General features: G+C 47.7%; 1 protein-coding gene across 2 annotated transcripts in view; it reads left to right on the forward strand.

The window, feature by feature from the left end:
* The window catches only part of LOC135092076 (fibrocystin-L-like), a 29,720-nt gene that overhangs the window by 12,529 nt on the left and 534 nt on the right, over positions 1 to 16,657 (forward strand). For both annotated transcript variants that reach the window (XM_063990270.1, XM_063990271.1), the window contains 25 exons: positions 10 to 188; positions 949 to 1,101; positions 1,846 to 1,995; positions 2,869 to 3,049; positions 3,367 to 3,466; positions 3,602 to 3,707; positions 3,889 to 4,304; positions 4,647 to 4,773; positions 4,923 to 4,978; positions 5,328 to 5,452; positions 5,609 to 5,844; positions 6,363 to 6,548; positions 6,962 to 7,310; positions 7,497 to 7,700; positions 8,163 to 8,439; positions 8,758 to 9,731; positions 9,841 to 9,985; positions 10,218 to 10,335; positions 10,614 to 10,763; positions 11,145 to 11,319; positions 11,644 to 11,794; positions 12,488 to 12,829; positions 13,577 to 13,743; positions 14,247 to 14,485; positions 16,278 to 16,432. In XM_063990270.1, the coding sequence (XP_063846340.1) occupies positions 10 to 188; positions 949 to 1,101; positions 1,846 to 1,995; positions 2,869 to 3,049; positions 3,367 to 3,466; positions 3,602 to 3,707; positions 3,889 to 4,304; positions 4,647 to 4,773; positions 4,923 to 4,978; positions 5,328 to 5,452; positions 5,609 to 5,844; positions 6,363 to 6,548; positions 6,962 to 7,310; positions 7,497 to 7,700; positions 8,163 to 8,439; positions 8,758 to 9,731; positions 9,841 to 9,985; positions 10,218 to 10,335; positions 10,614 to 10,763; positions 11,145 to 11,319; positions 11,644 to 11,794; positions 12,488 to 12,829; positions 13,577 to 13,743; positions 14,247 to 14,485; positions 16,278 to 16,432 (5,461 nt within the window). The remainder of the gene's footprint in view (positions 1 to 9; positions 189 to 948; positions 1,102 to 1,845; positions 1,996 to 2,868; positions 3,050 to 3,366; positions 3,467 to 3,601; positions 3,708 to 3,888; positions 4,305 to 4,646; positions 4,774 to 4,922; positions 4,979 to 5,327; positions 5,453 to 5,608; positions 5,845 to 6,362; positions 6,549 to 6,961; positions 7,311 to 7,496; positions 7,701 to 8,162; positions 8,440 to 8,757; positions 9,732 to 9,840; positions 9,986 to 10,217; positions 10,336 to 10,613; positions 10,764 to 11,144; positions 11,320 to 11,643; positions 11,795 to 12,487; positions 12,830 to 13,576; positions 13,744 to 14,246; positions 14,486 to 16,277; positions 16,433 to 16,657) is intronic.

Below are 16,657 nucleotides of genomic sequence, written 5' to 3' on the forward strand. Positions count from 1 at the left end.
CCCTTGCAGCCTCTCCTGGACCTACACGTGTCTGGACTTTACTGAAGTGATGGAGAACTCCTGGGCCGGCTCTGAGCATAACGACGGGGACAAACTGCTGGTGAAGAACATTGTACTCCCCAAGCCTCTGGGACCCACTGATGAGGTGTACATTGATGAGGTGGTGTTCCTCAGTGCTGCAACTACTGGTAAGTATGCCAGTGGTTGTGGAGGGTTGTGGAGGGTCTAGTTAAATAGTTACGGAGTTATGGGGGTGGTAGTCGAAGTATTAAAAGGCATAAGAGATTGTGAAAGGTCATGGAGGCTTTATTTAGTTAGTTATGAAGTCATGGATGGGTAATGGAGATGCTAGTGGACATGATAGAGGTTGTGATGGTTGTGGAAGGTTTAATTAATTAGTTGTGAGGTTATGGGAGTGGGTAATGGAGGTGCTAGTGGAGATAATAGGGGTTGTGAGGGTTGTGGAAGGTTTAATTAATTAGTTATGATGTTATGGGCGAGTAATGGAAGTGCTACAGGACATGATAGATTATGGAGGGTTGCAGAGAGTCTATTAGTTAGTTGTGAGGTTATGGCTTGCTAATAGAGATGGTAGAGGAAATGCCACACTCTAAACACATCCTCTAAATCCTAAACACACCCTCTTCACATCCTAAGCAAGTTCTAACAAACCCTATTCACCTAAACTCACCCTAAATAAACCATAACACACTGTAAACACATCCTATTGACTGTAACACACCCTATATACCCTAACATACCCCAACACACCCTAACGTACCATGAACATACCCCAATCATCATAAACTCTAACATGGCCTAAAATATATTAATACACCTTAAATGCCCCATAACAGACCTAATCACACCTTAAACATACCTTTACACCCTAACACAGCCTAAACACACCTAAACGCATCCCAAAGCTAACCTAACGCACCCTAACAGTGACGCAGACCCGCCCATCTGCCCTCAAGATGCAAGGAATTCTGGTGGATGATGTGGTAGTGGAGGATGAGGTGGAGAACGGTTACTCCCTGAAGTTTTTGACCACAAATTGCATGGCTGGAATGCCCCTGCTGGCCGCCTTTGATGGGGAAGGTGGGGCCGTCATTACCCGCTTGTTCTGCTTGTGTTTTGTCATTTTTTTTTTAATCGTTTTTGTAGTGTTTTGATAATTTGTAAGTGTGTGTGTGTGTGTGTGTGTGTGTGTGTGTGTGTGTGTTTCCCCTATATAGATTTTGTTTTGTTTTGAGAATGTATGATTTTTATGCTTTATTTATTTATTTATTTATTTATTTTATTTATTTTTTGGTATTATGTTTTGAGAATTTGTTTTTTTACTTTATTTATTTATTTTTTGTATTGTATTGTTTTGAGAATTTGCTTATGGATGTTTTCTTTTTTTACATTTTGTTTTTTTTAGATTTGTTTTTGTATTGTGTTTTGAGAATTTGTGTATGTTTTTTCTTTTTTATACTTATTCTTTATATTTTTTTGTACTGTGTTATATATGTATAGTACTTTATTTTTTTATATTTTTACAGTCACTACTTTATGAATTTAAGATATTCAATTTAATTCATTTATCTTATCCATTCTTACACATATTTATACCTTCCTATTGTATTTCTCCCACCAACACTATGAACTTAAGATTCCATACAGTACTTTATTTTTTATTTTTAGTCACTACTATATGAACTTAAGATATTCAATTTCATTCATTTATCTTATCCATTCTTACACATATTTATATCTTCCTATTGTATTTTTCCCACCAACACTGTATGAACTTAAGATTCCACCACTCAACACAACACTTAACGTCACTCACCCTCACAGCGGACAACTCCCTCATCGACACTCTGGCCACTGCTCAGAGCTATGACTTCCCCATCGGCACCACCACAGTGAAGATCAACAGAGAGACAGCCGCCACCAGCCCTCTTGGTGGGACCTGGGACATCACCATTCAGGGCCAGACTATCAGTGGTGTGTGCCTCTTCATGTTTTTTTTCCTACAAACTTGTCTTGTCTTGTTTTCATATTGTTTTGACTTATTATTGATTGGCTAAGGGCTGGGATGGATTTGGAATACTCTCTTAGTTAACTGGTTCTTGATTGTGGAAAGTGTGTTGCTGTTATTTCTGTATTATTGATTCATTAGGTGGCTGGCAAAACACTGTAAAAGCTTAAAAAGTTTGTTGTTACTTCTATATTGTTGATTTACTAGGTGGCTGACAAAGGGTTGTAACAAATTAAAAATGTGTAGGTGTTATTTCTATATTCTTGATTCATTAGGAGTTTGGCAAAGGGCTGGGAAAGACTTAAAATGCCCTCTCAGTTACTGGTTCCTGACTGTGAAGAATATATAGCTGTTATTTCTATATTTTTGATGCATTAGGAGGTTGGCAGAGGGCTGGGAAAAAATTTAAAATATCCGCTCAGTTATTAGTTCCTGACTGAAAAGTGTTTAGCTGTTATTTCTATAGTCTTGATGCATTAGGAGGTTGGCAAAGGGCTATAAAAGATTAAAACAAAAGCTCTCTTAATGTCGCTCTCTAAAAAGTGTGTTTATAGTGAGAATTTTGTCATTGTACTCTCTCATCTCTTCCCCTCTCCTCACCTTTCATTCAGTCTTACAACCCTTAACTGTCTCTAACCCTCTCTTTCTCTCACCTCTCTTTACCTTCAAATCAACTCACTTCTCTCTCTCTCACTCTTCCAAATAATTCTTAAATATACTCACCCATTTACTCTCACTTCCCTCACTCTTACCTTCACCCTACATCCCTCACTCACTTTTACACTCTCTCTCTCCTCCCATCCCTCCCACACTCCCTCACCAACACTCCTTTCCAACAGACATAGCAGCAGATGTACACCCAAGCACCCTGGAGAGCTATCTAGAGAGTGCCCTGGGAACTGAATTCTCTGTGACTCCTGGAGGAACCTGCAGGAACTATTACTACAAAATTGAGTGGCTGCAGGACCCCGGCAAGAAGGACCTGGTGGTGGTGGACAGCTCTTCCCTTGTGTTTGATGGGTAAGTTGAGGTAGATAGGATTGATAGCAGATAGGTGTGTGAGAAGAGGGATTTAGGTGTTTTGCTATCACTTAGCATTTCTGTCTACATTTCTACCTGTCAGTTTGTCTATCTTTCTGCCTATTACTCTGTCTACCTTTCCACTTATCAGTCAGTCTGTCTGTCTACCTTTCCACCTATCGATTTATCTGTCTACCTTTCTACCCATCAGTCTATCAGCCTATCTGTCCACCTTTCCATTTATCATTTAGTGTATCAGTCAGTCTTTCCACCTATCAGTCAGGCTACACCATTTACCTGACCTCTTCCTACTCCAGGTCAGAGGTGGACACCATAGTGACCCTAGACCAGGAGGGGAAGGTGTGGCACAACCCTCTTGCTGCTGACTTCGTGACCACTCATAGAGCCTCTCCTCATGTGAGTCCCTGATTGGCTGGCTTGTAAGGGAGGTTTTTTTGTAATTGGGTGAAAAGTGAGGGAGAGGGAGAGGGAGTACAGGTGTGGATGATAATAATGATGATGATAATGATGGTCTTGCTTCCTCACTCTCAGGTAACAGTAGAAGTGAATGGTTACTTTGCTGCCTGCCTTGGTGACTGTGGCTTCACCTACGATGACACCACCACCCCCACACTGACCAGTGTCTCCGGTACTCCAGGTGAGCTGGCACTGCTGCCACACCTGTCTGTCTCAGTATCTGTGTGCCTGAGTGGTTGTGTTGTCCTGCTTCCTCCCTGTCTTGTCTCCATCAGGTGGGGGCTGCACCACATCCCCCCTTCCCCCCTCTCTCCACCCTCACCTTCACCAGCACTGTTGTAACCCTGTCTTGCTCCTGACAGGTGAGGGGATGCAGCACATCCTCACCCTGAGCGGCACAGGCTTCAGCAGCAGCACTCTGGGTGACTACAGTGTGAGTGTGGGGCCGTGGTCCTGCTCCCCCACAGCCGTCAGCACCACAGAGCTCACCTGCACGGTGGACCTGTGGGGTGGCATGCACCCCGTGACACTCAGCATGCAGCCAGCCGGCATGGCACTCACCCCCTCCCCTGTAACCTACGAGGTGCCTGTCACTGTCACAGCGCTCAGCATCACTGAGGGCGGCACTGGTGGCCAGTATCCCATCCTGGTGACTGGCACCGGCTTCCCAGACAGTGCTGGGTGGAATGCCGGCAGTGCCACTGTGACCATGGATGGCAATGAGTGTGAAGTGACCTCTGGTGACCCCACAGAGGTGACCTGCATAGTGCCTGCTGGTGTGAGTATTGCCCTGTATGTGTATATTTTTAGAGGTTCAAAATTAAGGTATTTTACAGTTATAATACTTTGTGTCTTAATCTTTCAAGTTTTATGGTACATATTTTTGAGTTTTTAGAAGTTCATAATTAAGGCAAAGTTAAGATGCTTATGTTTTATTATATATCATGTTTCTATAATCGTTCTCAAAGTTGTGTTTCTGTGATATAGTTTTAAGAGATCTAATTTCACTGTAATTTTAAAAGCTGTCATCAGCAAAACATCTGTCTATCCATTTGTGTGTGTGTTAGGCCAGCCCACCACTCACTCACTCACTCACTCTCCCCTCACCTGTGCCCAGCAGGAAGGTGTGGTGGACGTGGTGGTGGATGTGGGCGGTACCTCTGGCTCCCTCCCTTCCTCCTTCACCTACGACGCCTCACTCTCACCCACCATCACCACCCTCTCCCTCAGCGTCTTCTCCCTCTTTGGTGAGTCTCTATCTCATCCTCTCTTCTGAAACACTCAAGATGTAAGATGAGACAGAATTGGTGTGTTCATGTCTCTATCTCTGAAACACTGTCAGTATCTCACTCTCACTCACTCACTCTTTCTCCCTCTCTCTCTCTCTCTCTCACAGGACAAGAGGAGCTCATCATAACAGGGATGAACTTTGGCTCTTCAGGATCAGTTAATGTAAGTGCTAGTCTGGCCTTCCTTCTCTCCCTCCCCCCTTCTTTCCTTCCTTCCTTCCTTCCTTCCTTCCTTCCTTCCTTCCTTCCTTCCTTCCTTCCTTTTCTCCCTCCCTCCCTCCCTCTCTCCCTCCCTCTTTCCTACTTTCCCTGCCTTTCCTTCCTTCTCTCCCTCCCTCTTTTCTTCCTTCCTTCCTTCCATCTTTTCTTCCCTCCCTCCTTCCTTCCTTCCATCATCTATATAATTAAAAGCCAATAAAACAACCTCAATTCTCAAGTACTGATATAAGGTTAATGCTTCCCCTCTTACCTCTGAGCTTCCTGGCACCCCTGACGTGACCTCTTGCCACCAGATCGGGTCAGAGCTGTGTGACGTGACGGAGTGGGATGACACCAGTGTGACCTGCCTCACCCCATCACTCTCAGCTGCTAGCTACACCCTCACACTTTTTGCTGATGGTGTTGGTGCTGCTACTAGGTGGGTGCTCTCTCTCTCTCTCTCTCTCTCTCTCTCTCTCTCTCTCTCTCTCTCTCTCTCTCTCTCTCTCTCTCTCTCTCTCTCTCTCTCTCTTGATGTCTGAGAAAAGTACTTGTATTAACACATCTTGACCTAATGTGATCTGATGCTTGGCAGTGAGGTGCTGTACGAGATGCAGGTGACCTCATCCTCAGCTACACGGGGGTCAGTGAAGGGTGGCACGCTGGTCAAGCTGGGCGGCACGGGCTTTGGCTCAGACTGTTCACGCCTCAAGGTGAAGCTGGGTGACCTGTATGAGTGTGAGGTGCTGCAGTGCTCCAACGAGGCCCTCACCTGCATCACCAGGCCCACCACCACCAACCACAAGATTGTCAATGTGGCTGGCAACTCTGGTGAGGCACTGGAACACACACACACACACACACACACACACACACACACACACACACACACACACACATGATTGCCAGCATTGGGGCCAGCTCTGGTGAGGCACTGACACACACACACACTTGAAGATGCAAAATTCTCATTTAACTATCACATTAACAATGACAATATATTTAAAAACTTGATTAACATCCATCAGAGTCCATTAGACAATCAAAAGTCACATTAAACTGTCAGTAGAACTATAAAAACACTTGAAAACTATAATAACTTCCACTGGATAACATCTAGACCCTGTTAAGAGCAAGAGACAAGATGCCAACACTGAAACATTGAAAAACATGGCCTCTTTTATCACCACACCTCAGATTAACCAAACATAAAAAAACACAGTGCCTTACATCACCACACTTCAATCTAACACATCGAAAAACAAGCCCTTACAACACCACACCTCAAACTTACACATCCACAAGTCTCAACAAGCTACAAAGTCACTCCCTGACATCTTAACCAACAGAGGACAGTGTGGTGTGGTCTCCCAAGGTGCTGAATGTGATGGAGGGGGACACAGTAACCTGGCAGTGGAGCAAACTGTCTGACAACTCACAGCTGCAGTATGGAGTGTGTGAGGTGCCCAGCCCAGTGGACGGCTGTGAGGATGCTGATGGCTCTGGCTTCTACTCAGGTGCCCAGACTCTTGCAGGTGAGGACACAGAGAGAGAGAGAGAGAGAGAGAGAGAGAGAGAGAGGAATTGAGACTGAGAAGCATGGGAGACACAGAGGAAGATTCAAGGGACAGAAACACCTGGAGGAGACTTGTACGTGGTGCCAACCCTCACTCCAGGGAAACAGCCAAAGGAGAAGAAGCAAAAAGAGAAATTGAGAGGGATGGAAACAGAAGGAGGTAAAGGAAGGGTAGGAAGGAAGGAATGGTAACTGAGGTACAGGAATGTAAACAGAGGGAAAAAGAACTGATTGAAAACTAGAGGGAAGAAAGAAAAAGGAAAGTGGAGGAACAGAGGGAGGAAGGAATGAGAAAAGGGAGGGAGGAAGAGAAATATGAAAACTAATAATACTATTACTACTGCTACTACTACTGCTGCTGCTCTCCTACAGGTTCCTTCAGTGTGACATTCCCACAGCAGGGCAGCCACTACTATGCTGGCCCCGTGATGGCAGGTGGCCTGGTGATGCGTGGCCAGATCAATGTGGTGCGGCCGCCCCACCAGGCCCTCAGGGTGGCTGTGATGTTGGGGGACCAGGAGGCCAATTACCAGGTGGACGGGAGTGAGGTGGTCACCGTGAGTGGCTGTGACCCCATCCTGGAGACACCTCTGGATGGGTGTGACCTGCCCGACCTGACCATACCCGATGATGGAAACCTGTACTTCCAGTTCCACACCTGCTACACACCTGTGGTCACTGCCCTGGCCCCATCCACCACACACACTGTGGAGGGCCTCAGGTGAGAGTGGACTGGGGCAAGCTTGGGTCTTTAATAGTGATGGTAATAGTATTAGCAACAGTGGTGGCAGTAGTAACAGTTCCCCACACTGAGCACCTCCCATAATGATAGTAATAGTATTAGTAGCAGTGGTGGCAGTAGTAACAGTTCCCCACACTGAGCAAGCCCCTGTTTTCTGTGGCACAGTGCCCTGGAGGTGGTGGGTGGCGACTCTCTCACCATCAGTGGCTCAGGCTTTGGTGACCTGGCTTGCCAAGTGGAGGTCAGTGTTGGTGATGCATCCTGCAGCGTGACCTCTGCCTCTGACACTTCAGTGACCTGCGACCTGGATGACCTGGAGAACCTGAGGTCGGGTGCCTACCTGCCCGTCACTGTCAAGGCAATCAACAGGTGAGTGCAGCATACAGACAGACAGACAGACAGACAGATTAACACAGACAGAAGAGAACCTGGATATTTGAACTTTGTACACCACATTGGGTGAACACCACACCTTGCCACACTTCACACACACCACCACACCACCACACCACCACACACCACCACAGCTCACCACACACAATCCCACCTCACCACACACCACCACAGCTCCCCACACACCACCACACCTCACCACACACCACCACAGCTTCCCACACACTATCCCACTTTACCACACACCACTGCAGCTCACCACACACCACCCCACCTCACCACATACCACCACAGCTCCCCACACACCATCCCACCTCACTACACACCACCACACCTCACCACATAGCACCATACCTCACCACACCTCATCATACACCACCACACACCACCACAGCTCACCACACACCACCACACCTCACCACACTTCACTTGCTGCAGGGGTGTGGCGATGACAAACATTGCGGACTTCAAGAATGAGGGTCGTGTGGTGGTGGTGCCAGAAGTCACCTCCCTCACCCCCACAGAAGGCTCCCTGGGTGGTGGCACTCTGCTCACCATCAGTGGCTCTGGTCTGCAGGGCCTAGCAGCGTCCCCTGTGGTGCTGCTAGGAGGCCAGGCCTGTGTGCTGCAGGATGTGTTCTCCACCACAGTCACCTGCCTCACCCCACCCTCTGACTCTACCACTACAGTCACCCTTGCCCTGATTGTGGCTGGCGTAAGTGTTGAGTGTGTGTGTGTGTGTGTGTGTGTGTGTGTGTGTGTGTGTGTGTGTGTGTGTGTGTGTGTGTGTGTAAGTGTGGTGTGTGTGTGTAAGTGTGGTGTCTGCCCAGAGGCTGTTTTCTTTATAATCCTGAGGTGCTGTACACGTGCAGTGCACAGGTAGCTGTGTGAAGGATGTGTGTGTGTTGCTGTGTACACATGAAGCTGAAGGAACACCTTGTCTTCTCTCATTATGAGTGATAGATGAGAGCCACTGCCTTGATGTGTGGCCAGCCTGTGTTGGCACTGGCACTCAGGTCTGTGTCTCCCCCAGGTGCCAGCCAAGATGGACACCCTGACCTTCACCTACAGTGAGGCACTCACCCCTGTGGTGAGCAGCATGGCTGTGGAGGGCGAGGTGGTGACCCTGTCTGGCCAGAACTTTGGCACTGACAACTCCAAGGTCACCGTCACTCTGGTGCGCCAGACTGACTCCCGCAGCGACCAGGAGACGCAGGCCCAGGAGGACCTTAGGATGGAGGAGACCATGGAGGACCTGATTGATGATGATATTGATTTCTTCCTGGACGACGAGCTGGAGCACCTGGCCCAGGGCTACCTGTCCCAGACAGAGGCCCATGATGCAGTGCGTGGGGAGAAGTCCTGGCGCCGCCTCAGACGCAGGGCACAGCTGACCCTGGTGGATGTGTTGGAGGTCCCCGAGGGATTCTGGGGAACCTTCACCGGCACTGGGGCGGCCACCTTCCATGAGACGCTGCAGCTGGGGGCCTGGCGCATGGCTGGCACTGCCCCCCTCCCCCGCACCAAGGACCACAGCCCCCGGGAGGCTCACACATACCAGAGACAGTCTGATCTGCCCACCACCTACTCCTGCACCATCACCTCCCTCAGCCCCACTGAGGCAACCTGCACTGTGGACAGCCTGCCTGCCGGCTCCTACAGCCCTGAGGTGGCTGTGGCTGGGGCTGGAGATGCCCTGGCCAGCGGCGTGACCTCTGATGCTGTGCCCGTGGTCTCTTCCATTATGCCAGAGTCCGGCAGCACCAATGGTGGCGCAGTACTGGTGGTGGCCGGTTCAGGCTTCATCCCTGGCTCCACGACAGTGACAGTGGGCGGTGCTGACTGCACTGTGCTGATGGAGGAGGCCAACCAGATCTCCTGCCGCTTACCACCTGGCACTGAGGGGACAGCGGCAGTGGTGATCAGTGTGGCTGGCAGTGATGATGTGACAGCTGCCACGGCCTTCACCTATTCCGTGGCTCTCACCCCCACGCTGGACAACGTCACGTGAGTGTTGGCACCGTGCTGCCATCCCACACTTGTTCATATCACCTTCATCCAGGCATGGCTGTGCCTCCCCCACCCTCACCCTGACCTGAACCCTCTCTTCCACCAGGCCCTCTGCTGACGTGACCAGCGGTGCCACCCTCACCCTCACCGGCACCGGCTTCACCCTGTCTGTGGGTGACCCTGAGGTCATCATTGGGGGCGAGAGCTGTGCCCTGAATTCCCCTGCCTCTGCCACCTCCCTCCAGTGCACCGTGAGTGAGGGGGAGTGTTGTAAGGGAGGGTGTGAGACAGCAGGTGGGGGATAGTACTGGGGAGGGACCATGAGTTATGAATAATAACAGTAGAGGGAACAAACAAAGTCCTGCAAGTGAGTGAGTGAGGGAGTAACATTACTGAATGAGGCAAGTTTTTGAATCAGGAAGATTGTTTAATGCTCTCTTTTTTCCCTGGCGGCTGTGGTGGTGGTGGTGGTGGTGGTGACAGGCCCCTGCACTAGGTGGAGGGAGCCATGAGGTGGTGGTGAGGGACACAACGTATGGTGACTCCAACACCCTCACCATCTCCTTCACCTTCTCCATCACTTCAGTCACTCCCTCCTCAGGTTAGTGTGTGTGTGTGTGTGTGTGTGTGTGTGTGTGTGTGTGTGTGTGTCCTGTTTTTTTTTTCTGTCTATCCACTTCACCATCATCTTCACCTTCTCCCTCACTTCAGTAACCTCTTCCTCAGGTGTGTGTGTGTGTGTGTGTGTGTGTGTGTGTGTGTGTGTGTGTGTGTGTGTGTGTGTGTGTGTGAGACCTGTCACTCTTTCTATCTGTCTGTCTGTCTCTCCATGTCACCATCTCTCCAGTCATCCCACTGACCTGGCCTGACCTTACACAGGGAGCTTTGGTGGTGCTGAGGTCGCACTGGCAGGCCAAGGCTTTGACCCAGCTGGTGGCTCTACAGTGACCTTCTGTGACCTACCCTGTGACCATGTGAGCAGCGATGGCACCACAACTGTGACCTGTGTGGCACCAGCCCAGCCAATCAGTGAGTGGTGTAGTAGTAGTAATAGTAGTGGTGGTAGTAGTAATAGTAGTAGTAGTATAAGGATAACCAATATTTCAAGGTTAATGATGATAAAAGTAATGATATAACTGATAGTGGTAGTAGTAGTAGTATCATTATTACTATTACTATTAGTAGTAGGACTGGCATTATTACTGTGATGAATGATGATAGTGATAGTATTGCTGATCCCTCTTTGTGTGTATTTGTGTGTGACAGTAATGATAATGATAATAATAAAACTGGTCCTTTTATTGTCTGTGTATGTGTGTGTGTGTGTGTGTGTATGACAGTAATGATAATAGTAATAATATAACTGATACTTCTTTTTGTTTGTTTGTGTGTGTGTGTGTGTGTGTGCAGGTGACTCGGCGGTGGCATGTGACGTGGTGGTGAGCAACCCCGACGGTTCATCGGCCAGCCTGGCAGGTGGCTTCACCTACCAGCCGGCCCTCACTCCCTCCCTCACCAGCGTGACACCCCAGCGAGGTGGCACTGCTGGCGGCACCACCCTCACCCTCACCGGCACTGGCTTTGGGTGAGTGCTGCTTTCTATCTGTGTGTGTGTCTGAATGTCTGTTTGGTATCTATATGTTTTTCTTATTTGTTTTTTTTTTTTATTTGTTTTTTTTTATATAAGGGGCGACTCTTGGGGATAAAAAAAGCAAAAAAAAATAAAAAGGCTCACTGAGGTGCAAGTACCAAAACAGTGTGTCTGTGTGTGTATCTGTGTGTGTGTGTGTGTGTGTGTGTGTGTGTGTGTGTGTGTGTGTGTGTGTGTGTATGTGTATGTGTGTACAACAACAACAACAACAGTGACCTGACCTAAGTAGCCCAGCTCAGCCTAACTTAACCTCCTCAGGTCGAGTGGCAACACAGTGAGCATTGGTGGGTCAGAGTGTGTGGTGACCTCAGAGGGGTCCGACAGCATCACTTGTGTCACCGAGGCTCACCAGGGGCCGGGTCAGTTCTCAGTTGAGATCACTGTCCCTGGAAAAGGCTTGGCGGCAACTGTGAGTGTTTGTTTGTTTATTTGTTGGTTTGTTGGTTTGCTGAGAGTTTTGCATTATTTTCCTCTTATTTTCTTCTGTAATTTATTGTGTTTCTTGTTTATTTCCTTCCTTGTCAAGCCTCAAATCTTCCTTCCTATTTCTCTCACCATTCCTCTCTTTCTCTCACCTCTTTCCTATAACTTTCCTTCCTCTCACTATTCCTCTCTCTTTCCCTTACCTCCTCCTCCACCTTTCCTCCCTTCACTAACCTTTCTTCCTCTTTTGCTAACCATTCATCCCACTCTCCATCACCTCTTGCCTTTTCTAACCTTCTTTCCTGTTTCACTATTCTTCTCTTTCCCACACCTCCCTCTTTCTCTAACCCTCCTTTTTCACCTTTCCTCCCTCACATTTCCTCCTATCTCTAACTTTCCTTTCTCTTTCCCTAACAATTCACAATCCCTCTCTCTATCACCTCTTCCTTTCTCTAACCTTCCTTTCTTTCATCTCCATCACCTCTTCCTTCTCTAACCTTCCTTTTTTTCACCATTCCTCCCTCTCTCTCTCCTTCCTCTCTTCCTCTCTTCTCAAACTTTCCTTCCTCTTTCTCATCTTCTTTCTCTCTCTCTCTTGCTCTCCCTCCTTCACTGCCTCTTCTAACCTTCCTTATTCTCTCTCTCCCTCTACTCTTAACCTTCACCCTCTCACTGGCAGGATGAAAATGGGATCTTCTTCTACATTGACCTGTGGAGCTCACCCTTCACATGGGACAATAAGCCACCACCGTCAGAGGGCCAGCTTGCTGTGGTGACTGAGGGCCAGACGCTGCTGCTGGATCAGTCAACACCAGTGCTGAAGATGCTGCTGATCCAGGGAGGCCATGTGGTTTTCGACGTGGAGGCAGTGGAGGAACTGGTGCTGCGGGCGGAGTATGTTCTGATTGTGGAGGGTGGTTCTCTCAGCATTGGGTCCGAGGAGGAAGGCTTCCCTGGCGAGGCCGTCATTGAGCTGTATGGCAACACACACTCTGTTGAGTTGCCCATGTATGGTGCCAAGGTGAGAGGCTAAGAGAGAGGGAGAGACAGGAGGAACCTAACAAGGGGTGCAAGAGGGAGATGGAGGGCAAGATAAGGGAGAGGGAGAGGCAGAAGGAGGCTGACAAGGGATGAGGAAGGGAGATGGAGGGCAAGATGAGAGGGAGAGGAGGGAGATGGAGTGCAAGATGAGAGGGAAAGGCAGAGGGAGGCTAACAAGGGGTGAGGGAGGGAGATGGAGGGCAAGATGAGAGGGAGAGGCAGAGGGAGGTTAACAAGGGGTGAGGGAGGGAAGTGGAGGGCAAGATGAGAGGGAGAGGCAGAGGGAGGCTAACAACGGGTGTGAGAGGGAGATACAGAGCAAGATGAAAGGGCTTCCTTCCCACAGCACCTAATCCCATATAGAAATATCACAGCAATACAAAGCAGTAAGATGAAACACTATGTAGATTTCTTGTCACCTAACTTAACCCAACCCACTGTAGAAATATCACAACAACAACAGAAATCAGGTGAGATTACTTCCAACCTAATCTAACATAACCTAACCTTCCCACCTAACTTAACATAACCTAACCTAGCCTTACCTTCCCACATAACTTAACCTAACCTAACCCCAAGAACAACAACAGTACAGACCGACAAGATTGGTGCAAGATAGACACACAGATGCCTTCCCACCTAACCTAACCTAACCTAACTTAACCTAACCTAACCTAACTTAACCTAACCTAACCTAACATAACTTAACCAAATCTAATCCTCACAGGTTTTGGCAGTGCGGGATGGTACACTGGACCTCCACGGCAGACACATCCCCATCACCTGGACCCACCTGGCCCAGACAGCTGCTGCAGGGGACACCACCCTCACCCTGGCCCTGCCCGTCACCTGGAGGCAGGGAGACCAGATTGTTATTGCGACCACGGAGAAGAGGTGAGGGCTCTCTCTCTCTCTCTCTCTCTCTCTCTCTCTCTCTCTCTCTCTCTCTCTCTCTCTCTCTCTCTCTCTCTCTCTCTCTCTCTCTCTCTCTCTCTCTCTCTCAACAACCACACATAAAAGAAAAGAAAGAGAATTCATCTCTTTCTTTATCTCCTTCCTAATCACTCCTCCCTCCTGTCTCTGTCTCTCTATCTCTCCTTTAACCACTCCTTCCCTCCTGTCTCTCTTTCCCTCCCTTAACTACTCCCTCCCTCCTTTCTCTGTCTATCTTTATCTCTCCCCAAGCCATTCCTCCATCTTTCCTCCATCTCTATCTCTCTCTCCTAACCACTCCCTCTTGTCTTTGTCCTCTATCTCCTATCTTGTCTCCATCTCTCTGTCTCCCTGTCTCCTGCCTCTATCTCTCTATCTCCCTCATTCCTGCCTCTACCTCTATCTCCCTCATTTCTGCCTCTGTATCTTTATGCTCCCTAACCCTCCCTCCCATCCCTCCACAGGTTCTCCCTCAATGAAAATGAAGTGAGAACCATCGCGTCAGTCTCCGAGGACGGCCTGGAGGTCACCCTAACTGAGGCACTGGAGCACACCCACATCTCCCTCACCCAGACTCTCGGAGGACGCACCGTGGAAACGCGCGCTGAAGTGGGTCTCCTTACCCGCAACGTTAAGATCCGAGGGAACATTAACTCCGACTTCACTGAGGTTATCCAAGGGTGTGGTGAACTGTGGACCCCTGGTGAGTGTTTTAATAAGTTTTGTTCATTGTTGTTCAGTGTAGTTTAGTGTAATGTAGTGCTGTGTTTTGAAATGCTGTGCCCTCTCTGTCTGTCTCTCTCAAGGGGTGTTTTCAAAAGCTACAGAGATGGTTACTTGAGTTCTTGTAGGTGTTTTTTACTTTAGTGATGCAAAATTTGTAAAACTTTCTCTCTAGCTTAGTGTAATGTAGTGCTGTGTTTTGAAATGTTGCGCTCTCTCTTTCTGTCTGTCTCAAGGGGTGTTTTCAAAGGCCACAGCAATGGTTACTTGAGTTCTTGTAGGTGTTTTTTACTTTAGTGATGCAAAATCTGTAAAACTTTCTCTCTAGCTTAGTGTAATGTAGTGCTGTGTTTTGAAATGTTTTGCTCTCTCAGTCCCTCTCAAGGGGTGTTTTCAAAAGCTACAGGGATGGTTACTTGGATTCTTTTAGGTGTTTTTTTTTTTTTTTTTACTTCAGTGATGCAAAATCTAAAATTTTCTCTCTAGTTTAGTGTAATGTAGTGCTTTGTTTTGCAATGCTGTGTTATCTCTTTCTGTCTGTCTCAAGGGGTGTTTTCAAAGGCCACAGCGATGGTTACTTGGGTTCTTGTAGGTGTTACTTTCCCTTTAGTGATGCAAAATCTCCAAAACTTTCTCTCTAGCTCAGTGTAATGTAGTGCTGTGTTTTGAAATGTTTTGCTCTCAGTCCCTCTCAAGGGGTGTTTTCAAAGGCCGCAGTGATGGTTACTTGAGTTCTTGTAGGTGTTGTTTTCCCTTTAGTGATGCAGAATCTTTGTTAATCTATCACAGTCCTCTTTAGCTTAGTGTAATGTGTTCTTGTGTTTTGAAATGCTTTGCTCTCTCTCCTCCCAAGGACTGTTTTCAAAGGACACAGGGATAGTTACTTGGGTTTTCATGGGTGTTTTTCTTTAATGATGCAGAATCTTTGTTAAACTATTACAGTTCTCTCTAGTTTAGTGTAATATACTCCTGTGTTTTGAAATGCCTTGCTCTCTCTCTCTCTCTCTCTCTCTCTCTCTCTCTCTCTCTCTCTCTCTCTCTCTCTCTCTCTCTCTCTCTCTCTCTCTCTCTCTCTCCTCTCTCTCTCTCTCCTCTCTCTCTCTCTCTCTCTCTCTCAAGGACTTTTTTCAAAGGCTACTGGGATAGTTACTTGGGTTCTCTTAGGTGTTTTATCCTTTATTAATGGAGAATCTTTGTTAAACTATCACAAGAATCATGAAAATTTACTTAAATACCCCAGAAACTTCCATTAGAGCCTGTTAGGGATATAGAGTCCTTGTTAAATTATCACCATATCCATGAAAAACACTTTAAGATCCCAACAACTTCCACTAGAGTCTATTAGAGTTGCAGAATCCTTGCTAAAACTGTCATAAGAGCCATAGAAAAACTTGAAAATCCCAACAATCTCCACTAGAGTCTATTAGAGTTGCAGAATCCTTGCTAAACAGTCACTAGAGCCATACAAACTCTTAAAGATCCCAGCAACTTCCACAAGAGTCTGCTGAAAGGTAGCCAAGATGAGACACCAAAACAGTGGAATGGACTCGATAATCAGGCTGTCAGTGCTGAGTCATTAGGGAGCTTTAAAAGAAGATTAGACAAATTTATGGATGGGGATGATAGGTGGAAATAGGCAGGCACATTTCATACAGGGACTGCCATGTGTAGGCCTGATGACTTCTTGCAGCTTCCTTTGTGTTCTTATTTCAGAGTACAATCCTTAGCCTCACAGATTTAACCACAATTTCCCTCTCTCTCTCTCCACACAGACCAATTTGACACCCAGTCCTGTTTCAATGGTCGGTTTGGGGATGAGATTGGCAGCGACCAGTTTGGCGCCACGGTGATGCTGTTTGGGAAGTATCCTGACCAAGACTTGGTGAAGGGGCATATTGAATACGTGGAGGTGACCGAGGCAGGCCAGGTGAGGCTGTGGGAGGCTGGGTCACACTGGGTCACACCAGGTTAGGTTAAGAGGTGTGCTGAATACCAAGTTTGCTCTGCCCCATTCAGGTATTTTAGAGACAGTCAGAAGTCAGGTGTTCTGTGGCTTCCCTGCATGAGTTGTTTAATTCCTGAAGGGTTAGACACCTGTCTGTCTGTCTGTCTGTTTGTCTGTTTATGTGTTTGTGCTTATCTCTAATGGATG

The sequence above is a fragment of the Scylla paramamosain genome, chromosome 39 (assembly GCF_035594125.1).
Source record: "Scylla paramamosain isolate STU-SP2022 chromosome 39, ASM3559412v1, whole genome shotgun sequence".
Taxonomy (NCBI): domain Eukaryota; kingdom Metazoa; phylum Arthropoda; class Malacostraca; order Decapoda; family Portunidae; genus Scylla; species Scylla paramamosain.